At 40.6% G+C, this 18,945-nt stretch overlaps 1 protein-coding gene across 3 annotated transcripts in view; it reads left to right on the top strand.

Moving 5' to 3' along the window:
- The window catches only part of ADGRD1 (adhesion G protein-coupled receptor D1), a 166,578-nt gene that overhangs the window by 123,361 nt on the left and 24,272 nt on the right, over positions 1–18,945 (top strand). For all 3 annotated transcript variants that reach the window (XM_068157400.1, XM_068157401.1, XM_068157399.1), the window contains 3 exons: positions 750–816; positions 2,124–2,190; positions 9,987–10,078. In XM_068157400.1, coding sequence (XP_068013501.1) covers positions 750–816; positions 2,124–2,190; positions 9,987–10,078 — 226 coding nt within the window. The remainder of the gene's footprint in view (positions 1–749; positions 817–2,123; positions 2,191–9,986; positions 10,079–18,945) is intronic.

Genomic DNA, 18,945 nt, shown 5'->3' with positions numbered 1-18,945 from the left:
GTGCTGGGGGCCAGGGACATGCAACTCCCCCTGACAGCAGGACCATAATTGGCTGCCTTTGTATAATCCTCATAAAGAGCTCCTCCACCTCCCAGGGAGCAGCACACTGGAACTGTCAAAACCCATCTGGAAGCATAGTCTACTTTAAACACAGAAGTCTTGGAGAGCTATTACATATTTATGTTAAAATGACTCTTGGTTGGACATCTGAGGGGGATCTGAATTGGCTTTTTTTTTCATAACTATCTCATGCTGCTGTGTGTGATTCTCTGGATGACTAAATGTCACCATTTCTGCCCTCCTGCCTGCTAGTCCTGCAGCTCTGTGAGGAACTCAACTTTCTTTTGACGATTGTTTTGAATTGTTGAACAAGGTGCACTTACCTGGGGTACAGTGGTTACAGTAAGGCTGATAATGCTTCACAGGATAACACTGCTTGAAGAGCAAGAGACAAAAGTGACATAAAGAAAAAGGCTGAAAGAACTGTGATTCTCCATGGAATTGGCTCTAATTCAGTTTAATTGTTAAACTAGCACTTCACTGAAAAGCTGTTTTGTTTTTCTGGCATTAATTGATGAAAACGTTGTATTCCACAGCTGCAGGATGATGTAAAGTTAGCCTTAATTTGCAAATTACTCTGAGCTCTTCTGTTACCCACACAAAATTTAGCTGAACTCACAGAGTGTACTGGAAGAGGTACTTTTGTTATTAATATCACTACTGACTTGGCCCCTTTTTTTTTTTTGCAGGCTGTCCACTGGTGATTTGTGTAATTTCTGCAACATCCTCTCTAGACAGCTATGGAGAAAGCGACAAGTGAGTATGAAAGTGTCTGCACTCCAGGTGCAATAAGAATAAAGAAACCTCATGGGAAGAAAACTTCATAGGCCTGTTAATAGGGCTGTAGTTCTGCAAGATCCTGCTGAGGAGCAGGGGAGATAACTTCCAAAAGTATGACTGTGAATAGAATAGAATAGAATAGAATAGAATAGACCAGGTTGGAAGAGACCTTCAAGATCATCGCATCCAACCCATCATCCAACACCATCTAGTCATCTAAACCATGGCACCAAGCACTCCATCAAGTCTCCTGAACCCCTCCAGTGATGGTGACTCCACCACCTCCCCGGGCAGCCCATTCCAATGGGCAATCCCTCTCTCTATGAAAAATTTCTTCCTAACATCCAGTGTAAACCTCCCCTGGCACAACTTGAGACTGCGTCCTCTTGTTCTGGCCCTGGTTGCCTGGGAGAACGGGTTGCCTGGTTGTACAGGTCTGTTCTTAGACCTAGAAGCCTTGGGTCTGGTTTTGACTGCTGAGATGAACAAAAAGCTCATGAGATGTTTTGCTTGTTTTTCCCCTCTGGTTGCAGAGGCATGAGGACTTCTACAGTGAGCTTCCTGCTCACACCACGCTTAGAAACACTTCTCACAAGATGAGAATAATCTTTGATTAAAGTTATTTCGTGTTTTGTAGAAAACTCGCTGCTGAACAGATGAAAATCTAGAATGGACGTTGACAAGAATTTTGAAAACTTAGTTCCCTTCTAATTTGGAAAAAAAGAAAAGCAAATTTACCTGGGAAAAACCCCATAGGATTCAGTCTTAGCATAATGTAAGCAAGAGATTTGGAGCAAGAGTTATTTTTGGTGTGTATATATGCTCATTTATATCAGCACTGCTGTGAGAAAGACAGGTGAAGCTGACAGCATGTTTCTCAGCCTCTTCCTCACCACCAGCTAGGCAAGGCAGGGAGAGCTTCAATTTATCTCTTGCTACAATGACAGTGCTCACAGTGCAGAAATGACTGCCTATGATACAGGATACAAGAACAACAAACAGCTAAAAAAGCCTTTCCTTTATTCCCATCTTTCCACCCTGATGCTATTTGAAGGCATGCTGGGGCAGATAGCTGTCACTGGCTCTCTGCAAGATACAAATCAAAATGAGATTCTGCCTTCAGATTCCCCGTGTAAGGGGGAGCCTCCTGCTTTCAAAATGCATCAGACTCTTTTGCACTCTTTTAGTCTGTTTTACTACTCTTAGTCTCTTTTTAACTGAAGAGCATTATTAATGAAATGACCATGTGTTTCACCTGAAGTCATTCTGGTTTGTCTCTGCAGCTGCTGGCTCTCATTACAGAATGGAGCAATCTGGGCTTTTGTGGCACCGGCGCTGTTTGTAATCCTGGTAGGTAAAACCACGGCTGCTGCTGGCTCTCGTTGTGCACCCGTGTCAGCCATACAACAGAACTAGCTGAAGCTCTGGTATCAGTCCTTGGGCCAGGTCAATGGAACAGCAGAGATGAATAGTCCAGAATTACTTTTTTTCCTTCTCTGAATTTTATGGTGTTTTCTGTGCTGTACCTCTGATTTTAATGTCAGGAAGGACCATTTAGTCCAGCTGATCAAGGCTGGGCTGTTAAAGTGAGTTTGCTGGGTTCAGGTGGCTGCTGCAAACACCTCTGCCAGCCAGAATGAACAGCATCTTTCCAGGCCACGGTGCAGGTTCACAGCTCTGATGCTGATACATGAATGCTCTACAGCAGTTTAATTATGCCCATTAAATTACAATGAGTTGCAGTTTAATCACTATGATTAAGGAATTGGGAGTGTGGGGGGGGGGGTGGGGGGGTGGGGGGGTGGTCGTGTAGGGATTAAGTAGGAGATTATTCCTCTTCAGCACTGTTTCAAATACTTTAATTGATCAGGTTATCTACGATTTTTGCTGCAGGTTATAGTGTCAGAGTGACAGTATGAACACAGAATAGACTCAATAATTAGAGAAATTGACTCAGCAGACTCACTGACTAGTGAAACCTGGTTGCCTTTAAAGCTTTACTTACATTTTAAAAACATACCCCCAAATCTAGACCAGTCTGCCTTCTGTGGTGCTTAAAGAGAATCAAGTAAATAAGATCCTGGCTGCCTGCATAGAGGAGCATCGAAAGGAGCCACTCACTCTACCATGTTTTTCCCTAGGAAAGCTAAGATTTCCATGGAAAGCACAAAGAAACTTTCCCAATTTTCATTGCAGAGAAAACCCTCACACATCCTGCTCGCAGGTCAAAGGAAGGAAGGAGAGCTATACATTTAGAACTAGCATTTACCATTGCATATCTCTATAGCTGTTTGGAAGCAGAGTGTGACTCCTTGGCTGACCTTTTCCATCACAGGCAATTTTACAGTGCAGCTGAGTGGACATCCTAACATTTGCCGGGGGAGACAGTGGAATCAGTGCCCCTTTTAAGCAGCCCAGCCTACTCTAGCATCTTTGACCCAAGATACACACTCTGAAAAACTAGGCTATATGAGCATATATTAACAAACCAGTGGAAATTGTTGCTGCATTGATGTGACAGAAATCGTTTCATGTTAGCATTGAAATCAAATTACTAAAGGCAATACTGGAAAGACCCTGTGCAGTAGGGGCAGAAGTTCTATTACCTAAGTGAAAGCATAAACATGGAAATAAGAAATGCTCGTCACTGGGTAGAGCTGGCTAAACAGAGCTGGACCTTATTCCTGCAAATTTAATTCCTTGTTGGCCTTTACCTTGGACTTTATGTATGTGAATGTACATTCAAGGATATGTAGATATTGATGATTGGAGAGCCATGTCTCCTTCTCACATTAACACTTGGTTTCTGGCCATTGTTCATCAGCAAAGGAGGAAATGAGATGCAACCAGTGAAATCCAATCATTCCCAGCTGCCATACAAATATGGTATTAATCAAAGCATGCCAGAGAGTGAAACACTTGCTCACCTGAGTGACCACAGACTTCAACAATTTGCGTGTGTGACTGCTTGCCAGTGAAAGTAAGGGTTTGAATGGCTATCTCTCTCATGATAAGTAATACTTGTGCAGCTTAAGTTATATTCTTGTAGGGATACAAATATTTTGAGAAAGAGTGAGCTCACAAGATTGATCCATGTAGAGCAATTTGTTAAATAATCTAAACCTGGCTCTGCCCAAAATAGCAGCAAGCGAGCTGACAGATTATTCTCTCTAGGCAAGGAATATGTTAGCTGAAAAATGGGTTAGAGCCTATAGGGAAATAATAAGACTCAACACTATTTTGTGTGTGCATATGTGCCTGTGCTCTTTAAATAACAAATTACCCACTAGTTGCATGAGCTAGTGTTTAGCTATGAAAATACTTCTCAAAAAGCAGTTTTTGACTACTTCCATCCACAGCTTCTCTCTGCCAAGAAAAAGGATTATGCTGTGAAGAAAACAGGGACTGCTCTTTTCAACTCCCACTCGCTAGAGACTAGGCAGACACAATCTACTTTTGTCCTGCCACAGCCTCACAGGCAATATAGCCATCATGGAGCCTGAAAACAGACTGATGTGGTGGGAGTGTGACTGGGAAAAAAATGCTCACACATACTTTTCTAGGGAGTAATTCACAGAACCTCCCAGCCCTATATGGATTCCCATACTCAAAGTGCTTTCTTTGGAAGGAGTTTGAGTTTGATTCAAGACATCTGATGAAGGAAATAGTTCCTTCTGTGTATAGTTTTTTTGGCTTCTACCTGCATCTTAAGGTTTGAAGATCACCCCAAAACCACAACGCCCAAGCCTCTATAGGCAGCTTTGACAAAAATGTATTGAAAATAATATAAAACCCAAACTAATCTCAGCCAGTGTTGGTCTGGGATGTGTCCTAAATGGGAGTAAATACCCCAAACAACCCACAAGAACACTAAACCCAAACAAGCAACACTTGACAAAGCACCTGAATTTTTGGAATAAGACATTAAAACTTCTGGCAGAAGGCTTGCTTTGTTATCAACCATCTGCTGCCTTGGTGAGTTTCCATACATATGGCAGAATTAAGGAAATTCTGCAGAAAGCATCTGTGTACAAGGATCAGTGGATGTGCTGCAGACTCAACAGCCCCTTGCAGGGGGCAGATACTGGGCTGTAGTGGCAGATCCTTTCTATTGTTTTCCTTGTAAGTAGCTATTTTTCCTGGTGGGTTTGTTAGGTCTCAGGCTGAGATTTTCCATCACTGTCTTCAGATGGGACTTGCTTATGAATATTCAATAGAAAAGAAAATATTGTCTCCCTTATACCTGCTGAACATATGTGATTAATTAAGTTCTTTTGGTATTTATTCCACTTTTATGTACCAGTGCAGAATTAGTAAGAGTTTCATAAATTGAACAGTATCTTATTCTGCAGGGAGTTCCCTAAGTTGAGCAGCACCTTATTCTGCGGGCAGGCCCACTGATTGAAAAGTGACAATTTGTGTCTTTTATTAGACAACAGTCATCATGGGAAAAGGTGACAGAATTGGACCCATAGTGTTTCAAGGCCCCAAGACAGTAGGATTCCTCAGAGTCATTGAAATCAAGTGTCTGCTTAAGCACTGTGGTGGATCAGAGAACAAATGAAGAGACCACAGCTGCTAAGCTGCTCATTCTTTCTTCTCAATACTCACTTATGACCACTTTTACCATTTAAAAATTAAATCCCTCCATTAATTTACACTTGAATTTCTCCTTATTAACCACAGGAAAGCATGTGACATTTTTCAGAACAAGGGTACAGATTGTAAGAGATGAGACATTAAGCATTCATATGAGGAAAGAGTAGAAGTCATGAATATGTTGCACTTTAGTATTTAGATGAGCAAACTGATCTAGTTAAAAATGTCCCTGCTTACTGATTAGCCAATTTTTAAAGGTCCCTTCCAACCCAACCCATTCTATGATTATTTTTATTTTTGGTGTGTTTCCTTTCCAACCTGAAAGTTTTGGTCTGTCAGCTCTGACTAGCGAGATACTACATTGATATGAAGTCATATACACAGAAGTCTAAACCAACTCAATTTATTCTGTTCCATCTGTAGTTGCTCTGTGATAGCTAAAGGTGGAATCAGGCTTTCCAAAATCATTCTCTCTAATTTTAATCCTGGTCTAATTTAGTCAGCTAGCTGTGTTTGAAAATGCGTAACACCCATGAGAGAAAGCATGTTAAACCTCACTAGAGGTTTAGATTGGAAGAGTCAGTTATGGCTCCCTGTACCATTGCCCAAAACTGAAGTGGAGCCTAAAATAGTTTGTGGTTTTAGAGGGAAGCTGGTCAATGGATTTAATTAAGGCAATGTGTTTTATCCATCTTTTGGTTTCTCTGTGCTGCCAAGCCTTTTCTTGGCTAGGATGCAACACACCACATCAGGGGGATTTTACACATGGGATTTCTGTGCTGTAATAAAGAAGAAACAAAAATCTCGTGAGTCTTGGAGGAAATCTAGGTGAAACCTCTGGAAAAAAAAAGAAAGAGTTTGTCTCACTGTATCTGGTCTGCCAAAAGTTTGATAAGATTTTGAAAGAGATCCTTTTTACTCATTTAACTCTGTTCACGATCTGACAACTTCTAGTCAGTTGAAGCTGTCACTAGAGTGAGCCAGAGCACCCTGATGTCATTGGGATCTTTCCATTTGCTCTTGTGGGCTTTGGATCAAGCTTACAATAATAGGAACTGGCAGCTCATACTGATTTTGAAGAGAATTGTGAGTGCCTGGTGTTGGACAAGCTGCCTTGAAAAGAGTCCTGTGAGTTAGGAAACAAGCACTAATGTTACTAGATGTGTATTTTTGAACGTAGAGGGTGGCCAGTACCTGCAAGTAAAAATATTCTGTGTTCCTGTGTTGTTTTAAGGCAAAACCCCTGCAGCTACCAGGTCATCTGTCCTTTCAGATAAATAAGAAGTAGGAAGCAGAAACAATTCCCTTATCCAAATGTTTATTCTCCTACTTTGAACCTTCTGATATAGGTTAAAGCATAATGAGTGTTTCATCGACTGAGCGTACTCACATTCAAAGACTTGGCAAAGTATTTACATCAGATGCCAAATAAAAATAAAAAGCACTGGTGAGACAGTTCAGTGGCTGTATTTTGGTTTCCCATTATATAGCAAAGGAAATACCTCCATGCTTTACTGACTGAAACACTAACAAAGGAATACATTTGTAGATAATCTGTTTATTTAGTCTGAAGGAGATTACACTAATTTCTTAAAATAGCTAAGCCAAAATTTTCATGTGGCTCAGGAACCACAAATATGGAACTCTGGGAGTCAAGGCTAATGGTTCATTGCTAATTTTACAAGTGCCCTGTTTTTTATCAGCAGTGAGATCACAATGTTTCCTCCTCGCCCTTTAAACATATTAAACACCCTGGAAAGGATGTAGTTTCACTGACTGCAAAACAGGAGATGCTCAAGGCTTTTTAAAATGCCCATTTCAACCATACCAAATACTTAGGAAATTAATTTCCAATTTAATTTAGGGGTTTTTTATGTATACTGAAGTTAACAGTAATCTAGAAATGCTAAAGTTTATGCTTTATAAGACCATCAAATTTGTCTCCTTTGAGACTATCTTGTGCTGGTTTTTGATGACCAGCTCTTAGGGTTCATGTCCAGTTTGAGTGAGAGTTTGCAATATTCAAAGTATTCATTTGTTGGTGCTTATCATTCTTAAATTTCATAGATTTTTGTAAGAGGTAGGACATTCAGAGTTTGAAGAATGAGGTTCCAAGAGAGGTTTCAGCCTTTTCTTTTTTTGACTTCATTGGACTTTTTAAGAGAAGTATCACACTATCACTAAGGTTGGAAGAGACCTTGAGGATCATCGAGTCCAACCTGTCACCACAGACCTCATGACTAGACCATGGCACCAAGTGCCACATCCAATCTCCTCTTGAACACCTCCAGGGATGGTGACTCAACCACCTCCCTGGGCAGCCCATTCCCATGACGAACGACTCGCTCGGTGAAGAACTTTCTCTTCACCTCGAGCCTAAACTTCTCCTGGTGCAGTTTGAGACTGTGTCCTCTTGTTCTGGTGCTGGTTGCCTGGGAGAAGAGACCAACCCCTTCCTGGCTACAACCACCTTTCAGGTAGTTGTAGAGGGCAATGAGGTCACACCGAGACTCCTCTTCTCCAGGCTAAACAATCTCAGCTCCCTCAGCCTCTCCTCATAGGGCTTGTGCTCAAGGCCTCTCCCCAGCCTTACTGCCCTTCTCTGGACATGTTCAAGTGTCTCAATGTCCTTCTTAAACTGAGGGGCCCAGAACTGGACACAGTACTCAAGGTGTGGCCTTAGCAATGCAGAGTACAGGGGCACAATGACTTCCCTGCTCCTGCTGGCCACACTATTCCTAATGCAGGCCAGGATGCCATTGGCCCTCTTGGCCACCTGGGCACACTACTGGCTCATGTTTAGGCAGCTGTCAATCAGCACCCCCAGTATTTGATTATATGCTATTTAGGAAAAATCTGCTCATATTTAAAGATATTGTGCAGCAAGCAAAACCTAGGAGTGTGTGAAAAATAATTGGGAATGGAGGAAAGCATCAGTTAAGCACTTGTGAGGCTGGCAGAAGTGTGCTGCTGTCTGCAGTCATCAGAAAAAAATGATTACAGAGCATCTGTGTTAGGATGAACTTGAACTGTCAGTGAGACATCCACAAGGAATTGTCAAAAGGAAAGACTGATATTTTGGTTAAAAGGTTTTAAAAGGCTCCTGAAAGATACTGTGTCAGGAAAGAAGTTAGGGGTACAGAGACGTTTTCTGTGTAATTCTGGAGGAACAGGGATGATGGTTTGGTGAACATGCAGCAGCAAACTGGAGAGTTTGGAGGAGGAGAGGAGAAAGTGTACCTTGTTCACATTCATCGTGTGCTGCTTCAGTCAGCATGTGTATTTAGCATATAAATGGGTTTCCTAAAAATACTTGTTATCACCTCAAAGAATTTATAAAAGTTATTAGAAAATATGATTTGGTGGGAATAGGGAAAATCATCTGAAGACTATTGAATTTCACCTCTTCCTCATCTCTGTAAAGCTGATTGAACAGCAAGTACACTTGTGTTTACTAGTAATAGACTTGGTATTCTTTGGACAGGCTAAAAAGCTGTGGCAGAAATGAATGATCACAGCTCTGCTCCTACTTTATACCAGGTGAGGATCTGCCCTTAGAAATCGAAAAATAACTGTGGTCAGAAGATTTGAAAGATGCTAAGGAAATATTCAGCATTAGAATATTTCTGTCAAAAGAGAGTGTGATCATCAAGTTCTAACTGAGCACTGTTTTGCAGTCTTCTCTTTCTTTTTGTTCTGCCCTCGTTCTTAACTTGACGCTAAAGTTGTAGGTGATGCACAACTTTGGAGAGGAAGATGGAAATGCATCTTTAACCTTCATGTTCTCTTCTCTGGGATCTTTGCACAACTAGACAGTCTTTGTTGCATTTCCTTTAAGTGATAGAGTATTTCCTTATTTCTTCACCTGTGACTCCAGAGCAAACTCTTTTGTGAGACATTTTTCAGTGTTAGTCATTTCAAGATTTCCTTCTTTTCTGGTTGGGGTTCTTTTCATTTTATTGATGTTTCTGCTGAGCCTGACATAAAAAAGAGCAGGGCTTTTGAAGAGCAGGGTTCAGGCTTAACTTATTTTCATCATTGCTATTTCAAAATAATCTTGTGCTCAAACTGCAAGCGGACTTTGGTAAGAAACAGGGGTTGTAGGAGGAAAGTTGCTTTCTGAAGTCTATGTATGTGCAAACACAAAACCAAAGAGCATGCAGACACATGCTCCTGTTCACTGAAATTCTTGTCTAATTCATCAGCTTGGTAGTAGATTGTTAGGGGACTTTTTTGTGTGCACAGAGAATCCGAGTACTTCTTAAGCTGTGAAGCAATGTGCCAATCCATCCTTATCCTAAGCAGACAAGGACTGTTCCTGAAGGAAGGAAAGCACAAGCAAAAGCTACCCACCGTGGGCAGAGGGAAATCCATTGACAGGAGTCAAACTGTACCAGTCCCAAACTGGACATGTCTTTTGCCAGATAAATGTTAACATGCAAAGTTCTGGTTTTCTGTTGTATTTGTACACTCCTAGGATAGTTTGTACCTTTGACACAGTCAGTGTTTACTTCCCTGACCAAGTTTTGCTCCTTCTTCCTCCTCAGGTCAATATTGGTATTCTCATTGCTGTCACAAGAGTTATCTCAAGAATCAGTGCTGACAACTATAAGGTACATGGAGATGCCAATGCCTTCAAGTAAGTTTTTCTCATTCAAATAATATCATAACAAGTTAATTATCTCACACTAGCAATGTTCTATCATAAAGACTTGTATCATGGACTTCTGGAACACTAGTGTCACTCCTCTTCAGTAAAAAGCAAATAGTATTCAAGGTAAAAAATCATTCTCTTGAATGCAGTACAGGATGAAACCTGTGGTTCAGCATGAGCTCAAGTATTTTTTCTGCTTATTACAATTTCCAGCATTTGCTGAATTATTATTTTCTCTTTTATTAATGGAGACTTTTCTCTTCCTGCTATATACACAGATAAGTCTCATACAGCATCATTAATCTGTACTGGGGTATTGCAACTGTTCTGCTCCTTCAGAGAATAAACCTCATTTCTAGCCCCAGCTCAGCATAATATTTAGGCATATACTTATCTTTAAGACTCTCTTGATGCTACAAAGCACACAGACTTATGATGGATTTAAATGTGTGGATTTAAATTCAAGCATGTCAAGGTGCCTTGAGCCACTTGGGCTGGTGGTCTGTCATCCATAAAATACTGCATTAGCAAGGGTAGAGGAGAAAGGTAAAGTATACACATTGCTGCACCTGAATACAGAAGGACAAATTCTGATGTCTAAAATCTCTAGAATTACATATGGGTATCTAAGAAGATAATTTAATGCATGGAGTTTAAAGTAAGAGGCTGAATATTCCATTTTGTATCACCTAAAGATGTTTTAGTCCAGATATAAAAAGGACACTGTATATAACTCAAGGAATATGCAACTTTGGAAGAAAAATGTGATGAGGGTTTGGGCTTAATGTTTGAGTCACAGGTTATTGTAAGATAAGGATTTGGTGCCACTGCTCTGAAATGGTATCATAAAGGATATTTTTCATGCTTGGGTTGCTTATGTAATTTTAAAAAATGCTGTTAAGTTTTAAATATTGGTGACAGTGACTTAATTTGAGTTAGGTAACTTGAATTTTCATTATTGTATACTTACTCAAGAAGAAAAAAAAGAAAAAACAATAAATAAATCTCCACAAAAAAATCTCTAAGATAATTACATCGTAGTGAAATGAAAAGACTGGGAATTAAAATGACTGTTTCAGGTTTGGCTGAGTCCATGTGACCTTGAGAAATACAAAGGAAATAGAGAGCCTTAGGAAGCAAATAGCTGTAAATTGTCAATGCCCATTTGTGTACACTATTGGAATTATGAAGACAAAGGATCAACCTCCATAAGTAGAAAATGAGCTACACAGATTGCTCTGTGTACTTAGATTATTTCCTTACTTGTATTGCAAACAATTGATTCAATATACACTGTACCCTGCAGACTAATATATATTCATTTTTAAAAAGAAAACTAGGTGTGTGTGCACAGTAAAATAATTATGAATTGTTGCTCCAGGAATAAGGTTAAATCCATTTAATCAGGAGCATATGTTCTTAGTTCTGATATTATCAGCTGTAGATTGGAAGGATGGAGGTCTGTGCTGACATCTGACTTGTCCAGATACCTTGGCTAAGAGGTTTGCTACTTCTACCAAGTTAGATTTAAAATACTGGCTTGGGATTTGTCCTAATAAAAGTTATGGTGGTGGAGAAAAAATGGGGAGATATATCTGGAAGAATTCAGTTGCTATCAGTTAAGCAGAAATATGCTCTGATAGAATGGCTTTCTCATAGAAATACCTTAAATCAATAAAATATAATTGAAAGCAAACAGAACATAGAGAATAGTTCTTCCCACTCCCCCACCCCCCATGGATATCATTACAGAAATGGGTCCTTGGAAGAAATTTGAAAGGAGAGGGGCATAAATTGTGGTCCAAATCAGATCTTACAGAGTATTTATACCCTGACTCAACATAGCAGTGAGGCGTGACAAAGTAGTTTCATATAGAAAGGATGTCCTAGACATAGTAACCGATCTCTTGGGAAAAGGAGAAATATAAAGCAGAAATACAAGGCCTTAGTGACAAAGGGTTTTATTTCCTTGTCATCAGTATTCTTATACAGGTGAGAACTTTGTATGTCTTCTATGAAATCATTCTGCCCATGGTATCTTTTTCCAAACAAGAAAAGAATAAAACAAAAGAGTGTTCTGTTCTGACATCTGCACAGGAAATGTTTCTCCTAATGAAAAAAATAAAAGCCTTCAACCACTAAAGTATCCTAGAAGTTGATTAGAAGTTGTTAACATGTGAGAGTGGATAAGCATAGCAAAATGAATCAGAGACAGAGAGCACAGAGAAACCAGAAGAGCACAATTAGCTCTGTAGTTTTGTCAAGTTGCTGTCAGCAACAACTACAAGGTTGTTCTTGAATCAACAATCTCAGTTGTCTTAGGGAGGAAACACTGAAGACTGAAAAATGCTTTCTGTAATGTGAGCCTTAAATAAAGGGCCCATCAAACATCCATCTGAATAGTGCAGATTTGATAATAGCTGTGGGGGAGACTGCAACATGTTAGACAGAATTTATCAGGAACTGCTTAGAAACACAGCTGAGTTAAAATGACACAAGGTGATTTCGGTGAGACAGGCTGCAGCTGTTTGATGCAACAAAGTGGTACCTAAGGCAGAAGTGGTGTTTTTCAGGGCTATATTCATGTTTTCAGAAAACAAAAGACAGAAAAAGAGAACTGCAGCGCAAGGATCTGTAGAGGGGAAGCCTGCTCAATCCAATAAACTTGAGAGGGCAAAAAAGGAGGATTGTCATTGCTGTCTTTTCAAACTGGAATTAAATTTAAGTGGAAAGAACAATGAGAAATGGTAAGCTGCTGTCTGCAACAATTTGGGTGATAACACTTAAACAGCAGGTTTTCAAAGTTTACAAGTGATAATGAACTGAAAGGAATAGCAAAACTACAACAGTGCCTGCAGTGTGAGGAAGGTGCCAGCTTGGCTTTCCTGGGTTACTCAAGCCAACATTTATATCTCCCTTTAAGCACCTGACTAAGAGGCCTCACGCTTGCAGATGTTGGACAGCTGTTGTAGTCCAAAAATCCCAGCCTCCAGGTTTTACAGAACAAGCTCATCATCAGGCTCAGCTCTTGCCAGGCTTTGCTCCCAAAGGAAAAGTTTAATCAGGCTGACAAGGACTGGCTTCCATTTCTGCTGGCAGCCTGGGTGGGAGAGCACCTGACCTGGATTAATCTACCCTAACTTTAATGTTCAGTGAAGCTGACACCACCTCCACCTGGACTCCTGATAAGTGGAGAAATGGATGCTTCTAACATGCAGTTGATCTTGTCTGTTAAGCATTTATCTCACTTGCCTTAAAAGTTCTGATTTCTCCCCAGGGCCTGTCAGGGCAGCCTAGACTGCCCAGCTCATACTCAGATACCATTTCTGTGCATGCCTCAAGCCAAGTGTGATAACTCACACCTCCTAGCCCATCAAGCCTTGGCTGAGCAGAGATTAGCTTAGGAAATTGTCAGAACAAAGATGCAGTTATGGGCCTTGATGATATCAGTTAGAAAGGATATTTATTGTTAGGGAAGTGCTAGTGATGGTGCATATTTCGTTTCCCTAAAGATTAAGTTACTTGGCAACGCAAGTGGCTATTACTAACAAGACTTGTTTCTCTTGGCAACAGACAGCAATAAACTGATGTAATTATTTAGAGGAATTGTTCCTGGTTTTCCATATGGCAACAGGTCTTCTCAAATGCTGACTCAAACACGAGTACAGAATATGTATCAGGGTGAGCCAGTGCTCCGCTCTGAAGGCAGCATCTGTTGAACTTCACGTTTAAAGGCCAAGCCAGAATAGGAAGTTGTGAACAAAATTCCTTTTTTATTGTAGAACCAATTAATTATTCATCTTCTCTGTTCCCATTTCACTCAGAATAAAGTGCAGTACATTATGAGCTGATTGACCTCTTCGGGTTCAGTTGTTACTTGTCACAATAGAGACATCAGGCAGCTTCTTGATGAATATTTTATCCCAGTTTTAATGATACTGGTGAGGATGTGTCTTGGTGGTTGGTTGGTTTTGGTTTTGTTGTTTGTTTGTTTTTTTAAGAAATAATAAGAGTAAAATACAGAAGCAGCAACACCAAGTAGTAAGTTTGAGACTTAGGAAGATCCATATAAACATGAGGAAAAATTTTTTTCACTGTGATGATGATGGAACACAGGAACAGGCTGCCCAGGGGGGTTGTGGAGTTTCCCTCTCTGGAGATATTCGTTCCAGTGTGATCTGGTATGGGTGATCCTGCTCTGGCAGTGGGGTTGGACTACATGATAGAATAGAATAGAATAGAATAGAATAGAATAGAATAGAATAGAATAGAATAGAATAGAATAGAATAGAATAGAATAGACCAGACCAGGTTGGAGGAGACCTTCAAGGTCATCACGTCCAACCCATCAACCAATCCAACCCACCTAAATAACTAAACTATGGCACCAAGCACCCCATCAAGTCTCCTCCTGAACACCTCCAATGATGGTGACTCCACCACCTCCCCAGGCAGCCCATTCCAATGGGCAGTCACTCTCTCTGTATAGAACTTCTTCCTAACGTCCAATCTAAACCTCCCCTGGTGCAGCCTGAGACTGTGTCCTCTTGTTCTGGTACTGGCTGCCTGGGAGAAAAGACCAACATCCACCTGTCTACAACCTCCCATCAGGTAGTTGTAGAGAGCAATAAGGTCACCCCTGAGTCTCCTCTTCTCCAGGCTAAGCAGCCCCAGCTCCCTCAGTCTTTCCTCATAGGGCTTGTGTTCCAAACCCCTCACCAACTTTGTTGCCCTTCTCTGGACTTGTTCCAGCAAGTCAACATCTTTCCTAAACTGAGGGGCCCAGAACTGGACACAGTACTTGAGATGTAGCCTAACCAGTGCAGCGTACAGGGGCAGAATGACCTTCCTGCTCTTTTGAGGTCCCTTCTAGCCCCTAGTATTCTGAGAGTCTGTGATTCTGGATATGATACATAATACCCAATATTTAAAGGCAACATTACCCAATATTGTAAAGTACCCAATAAGTAGAGGCAAAATGAATATAATTAATTCAGGGGTATGATCAGAGATGCTAACTGGTGCCTAATAGATTCCTGTGACAGTCTGAACAGCAAGCATTTGGTCATTGTTGAAATCTATGTGTGTGAAGGTTTTTAGCATCTGAAATTCCAGTTCTGCAAGGTCAGTTTACTGGTGAAAGCTGAGAGAAAAATCATTTTTGGCTCCTATGTACAACTTGAACTTCCATAAGGACGTGCTTTTTGCATTGTTTTATGAAGCATATTGAAGATGTACAGAATATGAGCTGTTTCACTTACTTGTAATGGATTACCTTTGAACCTTCTATTAGGTGATTAGCTATTGACTCTCAGCAAAATAATTCTGTGCAATAATTCAGATGCTGTTTTCTGAGAATGTTCTGCATCCAGGAAGCAGATTTTCCATCAAAAAGCTAATTTAAAAGTCTTAGTTTAGAATGCTGAGTCAAATAACTTGAAACATTTAAACGCATACATACAACATTTGTGGGCATTATTCATTCTTGACTGGGCTCTCTTTTAGGGAAATAATTAATCATATGTTTGAATTTAAGCATGTGAGTAGTCTCTCTAAGCTTACTGGCAATTAAAGCAGATTAGTTTAATGGAATTGCTCACGTGCTTGAAAAAGCACATGATTACATTTCTGAGTTATGCACCATTTAAACTCTTTTTCTTACTTATTTCTGCTGCCTGTAAAGTCTTAATTCTGCTCAGTGCATTAATTTCCACTTATTAGAACCTAAATAGTTTTTTTCTTGCTGTTCTTACCCCTTCAAAGTCTCATTGTTATGTTTACTTGGGAATTTACTTCTCTTTTAGTGAGAAACGATATCTAATGTGGCAGTGCTTTAAAAATGTGCACGTTTCATTAGCCATGGGGAGAACCCTTCCCTGATTGTCACAGTTAGTCATTTGCTTACATGCAGTAACTAGCTCCTGGGTTACAAGGAGTAACATATAGTACAATTGTTTAGCCTGGAGAAGAGGAGGCTCAGGGGTGACCTCATTGCCCTCTACAACTACCTGAAAAGTGGTTGTAGCCAGGAAGGGGTTGGCCTCTTCTCCCAGGCAACCAGCACCAGAACAAAGGGGCACAGTCTCAAGCTGTGCCAGGGGAGGTTTAGACTCGAGGTGAGGAGGAAATTCTTCACCGAGCAAGTAATTCGTCATTGGAACGGGTTGCCCAGGGAGGTGGTTGAGTCATCGACCCTGGAGGCGTTCAAGAGGAGATTGGACGTGGCACTTGGTGCCATGGTCTAGTCATGGGGTGTGTGTTGATAGGTTGGACTCGATGATCCTTGAGGTCCTTTCCAACCTAAGTTATACTGTGATACTGTGATACTGTAATTTTCAAAGACCTTAGCTGTGCACTAATTTACACTATAGTGCAATCATGAATGATCTTAGCTTTGCACTAAGACTAATATTAGTCAGAGGAAGAGCATGGAATCTTGGCAAATGGTTTAATGGCCATGGTGGTCTTAAGTTGATAGTTAGACTCAATCTTAGAAGTCTTTTCCAACAGAACCAATTCTATAATAAACGCAAAGCACATCTGTGTTGCAGGAGTAGTAATTTTAGTCTGCTAACACAGGTACTGTGCTTGGCCAGACCACTGTGCTTTCCCAGCTCCTTCACTTCTGCTTTGTATTGTCCAGTAGAGACAGCTTCATTAACTTTCCTGGGATAAATTGCTAAATCCAGCTCTTGCTGAATGCTTTCTCACTGCTTGCTCTGAAATGGTCCAATGAGTCGGAAAAACCTCTATATTTTTTCTAAAGTGTACACTTCAGAAGATGGTGAACCAGAAGTGATAGCCATCGTAATCACCCATGGAGAAAGCAATTATGACAACATTAAAAATACTTCTTAGTATTTTCCCCCATTCTTTCTTTTATTTTACTCATTTCCCTCATCCCTCAAATCTTGATCTCCACTCAGTAAAATAATAAACCAGCCTCTTAGTTCTCTATTGAGGGAAGAAAAAACAATTTTTCTGTTTAGTTAAATGAATGACTGAAAACTGGGACAAAAGATAGTTGCTGCAGGGCATAGCTCTGGCCAGCCTGATCTAGTATGTGGTGTCCCTGCCCATGGCAGGGGTATTGGAACTAGAGGATCCTTGTGGTCCCTTCCAACCCTGATTGATTCTATGGGAGAAAAGCAAAGCTCAGAAGGAAAAACAAGTCCTGAAACCTGTTGTGATAGCTTGTTCTGCCTTTGTTTGTTTGCTTGTTTGGTTAATACAGCATAAATTATTTTGCATGAAATGGAAACCAGAGTGTGTAGGTTTCATGCAGATCCATTCCTTACTTTGGTTATTTGGAGGAAAACAAAACAAAATCCCAAAAAAAAACCCAAAAAAACCCCACCCAAACAGAAGCTGCACGGAGGAATGTTTCCCTTTGAGAGATACAAATAGAAGAGGGTTGTCCTCCCACAGCTCATGGTGCTGCAGACATCTGTATGGTTTAACCGTGTAATTGACCATTCCTAAGCACTTTGCAAAGCCATCTATTATATCCCTGCAGCACACCCCATGCGCTGTGGCAAATTGCTCACCCATTTAATCAATGATCTGTTCTGTGCCATGATTTTTCATTGCTCTTTTGCTTTGTTTATAAACATCCTGCCTGCCTTTCAGCCCAGTCATCTTCTGTCTCCAATCCCACCAGTTAATGGTGAGGGCTTTGGTGCTTTTAACATTAGGCATTACTCTGCAAGGTACTGTGTATTGCTTGCATTTTGTTCATGTGATTCCATTCTTATTTCATGTCCAGAAACTCCTCTTTCTAAGGATTCTTTGCAGCTGTTCATTTTCACAGAATGTACTTGTCAATCACAGCACTTGTTTGAAGCTTTCGTGAGAGCTCTCCTGCCAAAGGAGATACTATAATCTCCCTCCATAACAAAATTCCACCACTTTATGATACTACTGCAGAATTTCTTCTCTTTTTCCACTTTCTAAGAGGCATGAGGAGCAAGGTACCATCTGCAGACTCCTCTGAAAGTCTACAGATTCAAAATCCCTAGCACTGGAAAATCCTTTCTGTGCTGTTCTGGGTGGCAGATGCTGCAGTGCAACCCTCAGAGAAATGGAGCTGCTGCTTTTATGTGCTCTGTTGAAAATGAGCTTTTCTCATTTGCTGAAGGAGAGCCATCAGTTAGGAAGAGCAGTGTGACAGACCAAGTCTGCTTTCAGTGATTCCTTTTCTTGATGATTTCTAATTGTATGTAAGGAATCATGTTTATTGAACGTGGCTTCAAATGGCATGAATGATGTACCTCATGGAAACTCTGGGAAGGAGGAGAGTTGACTGGCAATAAAGGGAATAATTAAAATGAAAGTATTAAGCAATGACAATTAGTGAGCTGAAGTGCTACTGCCAATGATAATGTGTTCAACCCAATTAAAGTTTTGGCTCATTGGATATGACAAATACAAATGCAGTTTGGGTGTCTTTGTATTAGGCTCACAGCTTTAGACTAAAAATACATGGTTCTGAGTGGTGCCAATGAGAGTATTAATGAGGAAGTGCTAATCTTTTAGAACCATAACAACAGAAATGGCAGTGCTTTCTCTACCACAGATGCCAAGTCATAGCACTGGAGAAAGGCTCCAGGCCATGTTGCAATTGTTCAGGCACATTTCAGGCACATTATGGGAGGAGTAATAAAAGCTTAAAGCATGCAAAACAGTTGCAGAGAGCAGGCTACTCTGCTCGGCAAAAGCACAGAATAAGGGACAAATGGTAATAGGCTTAAACTGATGAAAAACTCAAATATCTTTATGTTTCCATTAGTGTGTGTGTGTGGGGTTGGAGTGGGGTGTGTGGAGTTGCAAAGCAATGGGGTTGAGTCACCCAG

Source organism: Melanerpes formicivorus, unplaced genomic scaffold, assembly GCF_026170545.1.
Source record: "Melanerpes formicivorus ecotype bairdi unplaced genomic scaffold, bMelFor1.0.p_v2 SCAF_36, whole genome shotgun sequence".
Lineage (NCBI taxonomy): Eukaryota > Metazoa > Chordata > Aves > Piciformes > Picidae > Melanerpes > Melanerpes formicivorus.
The sequence above is the reverse complement of the archived record's forward strand: the minus strand, read 5'-3'. Positions and strand labels throughout refer to the sequence as shown.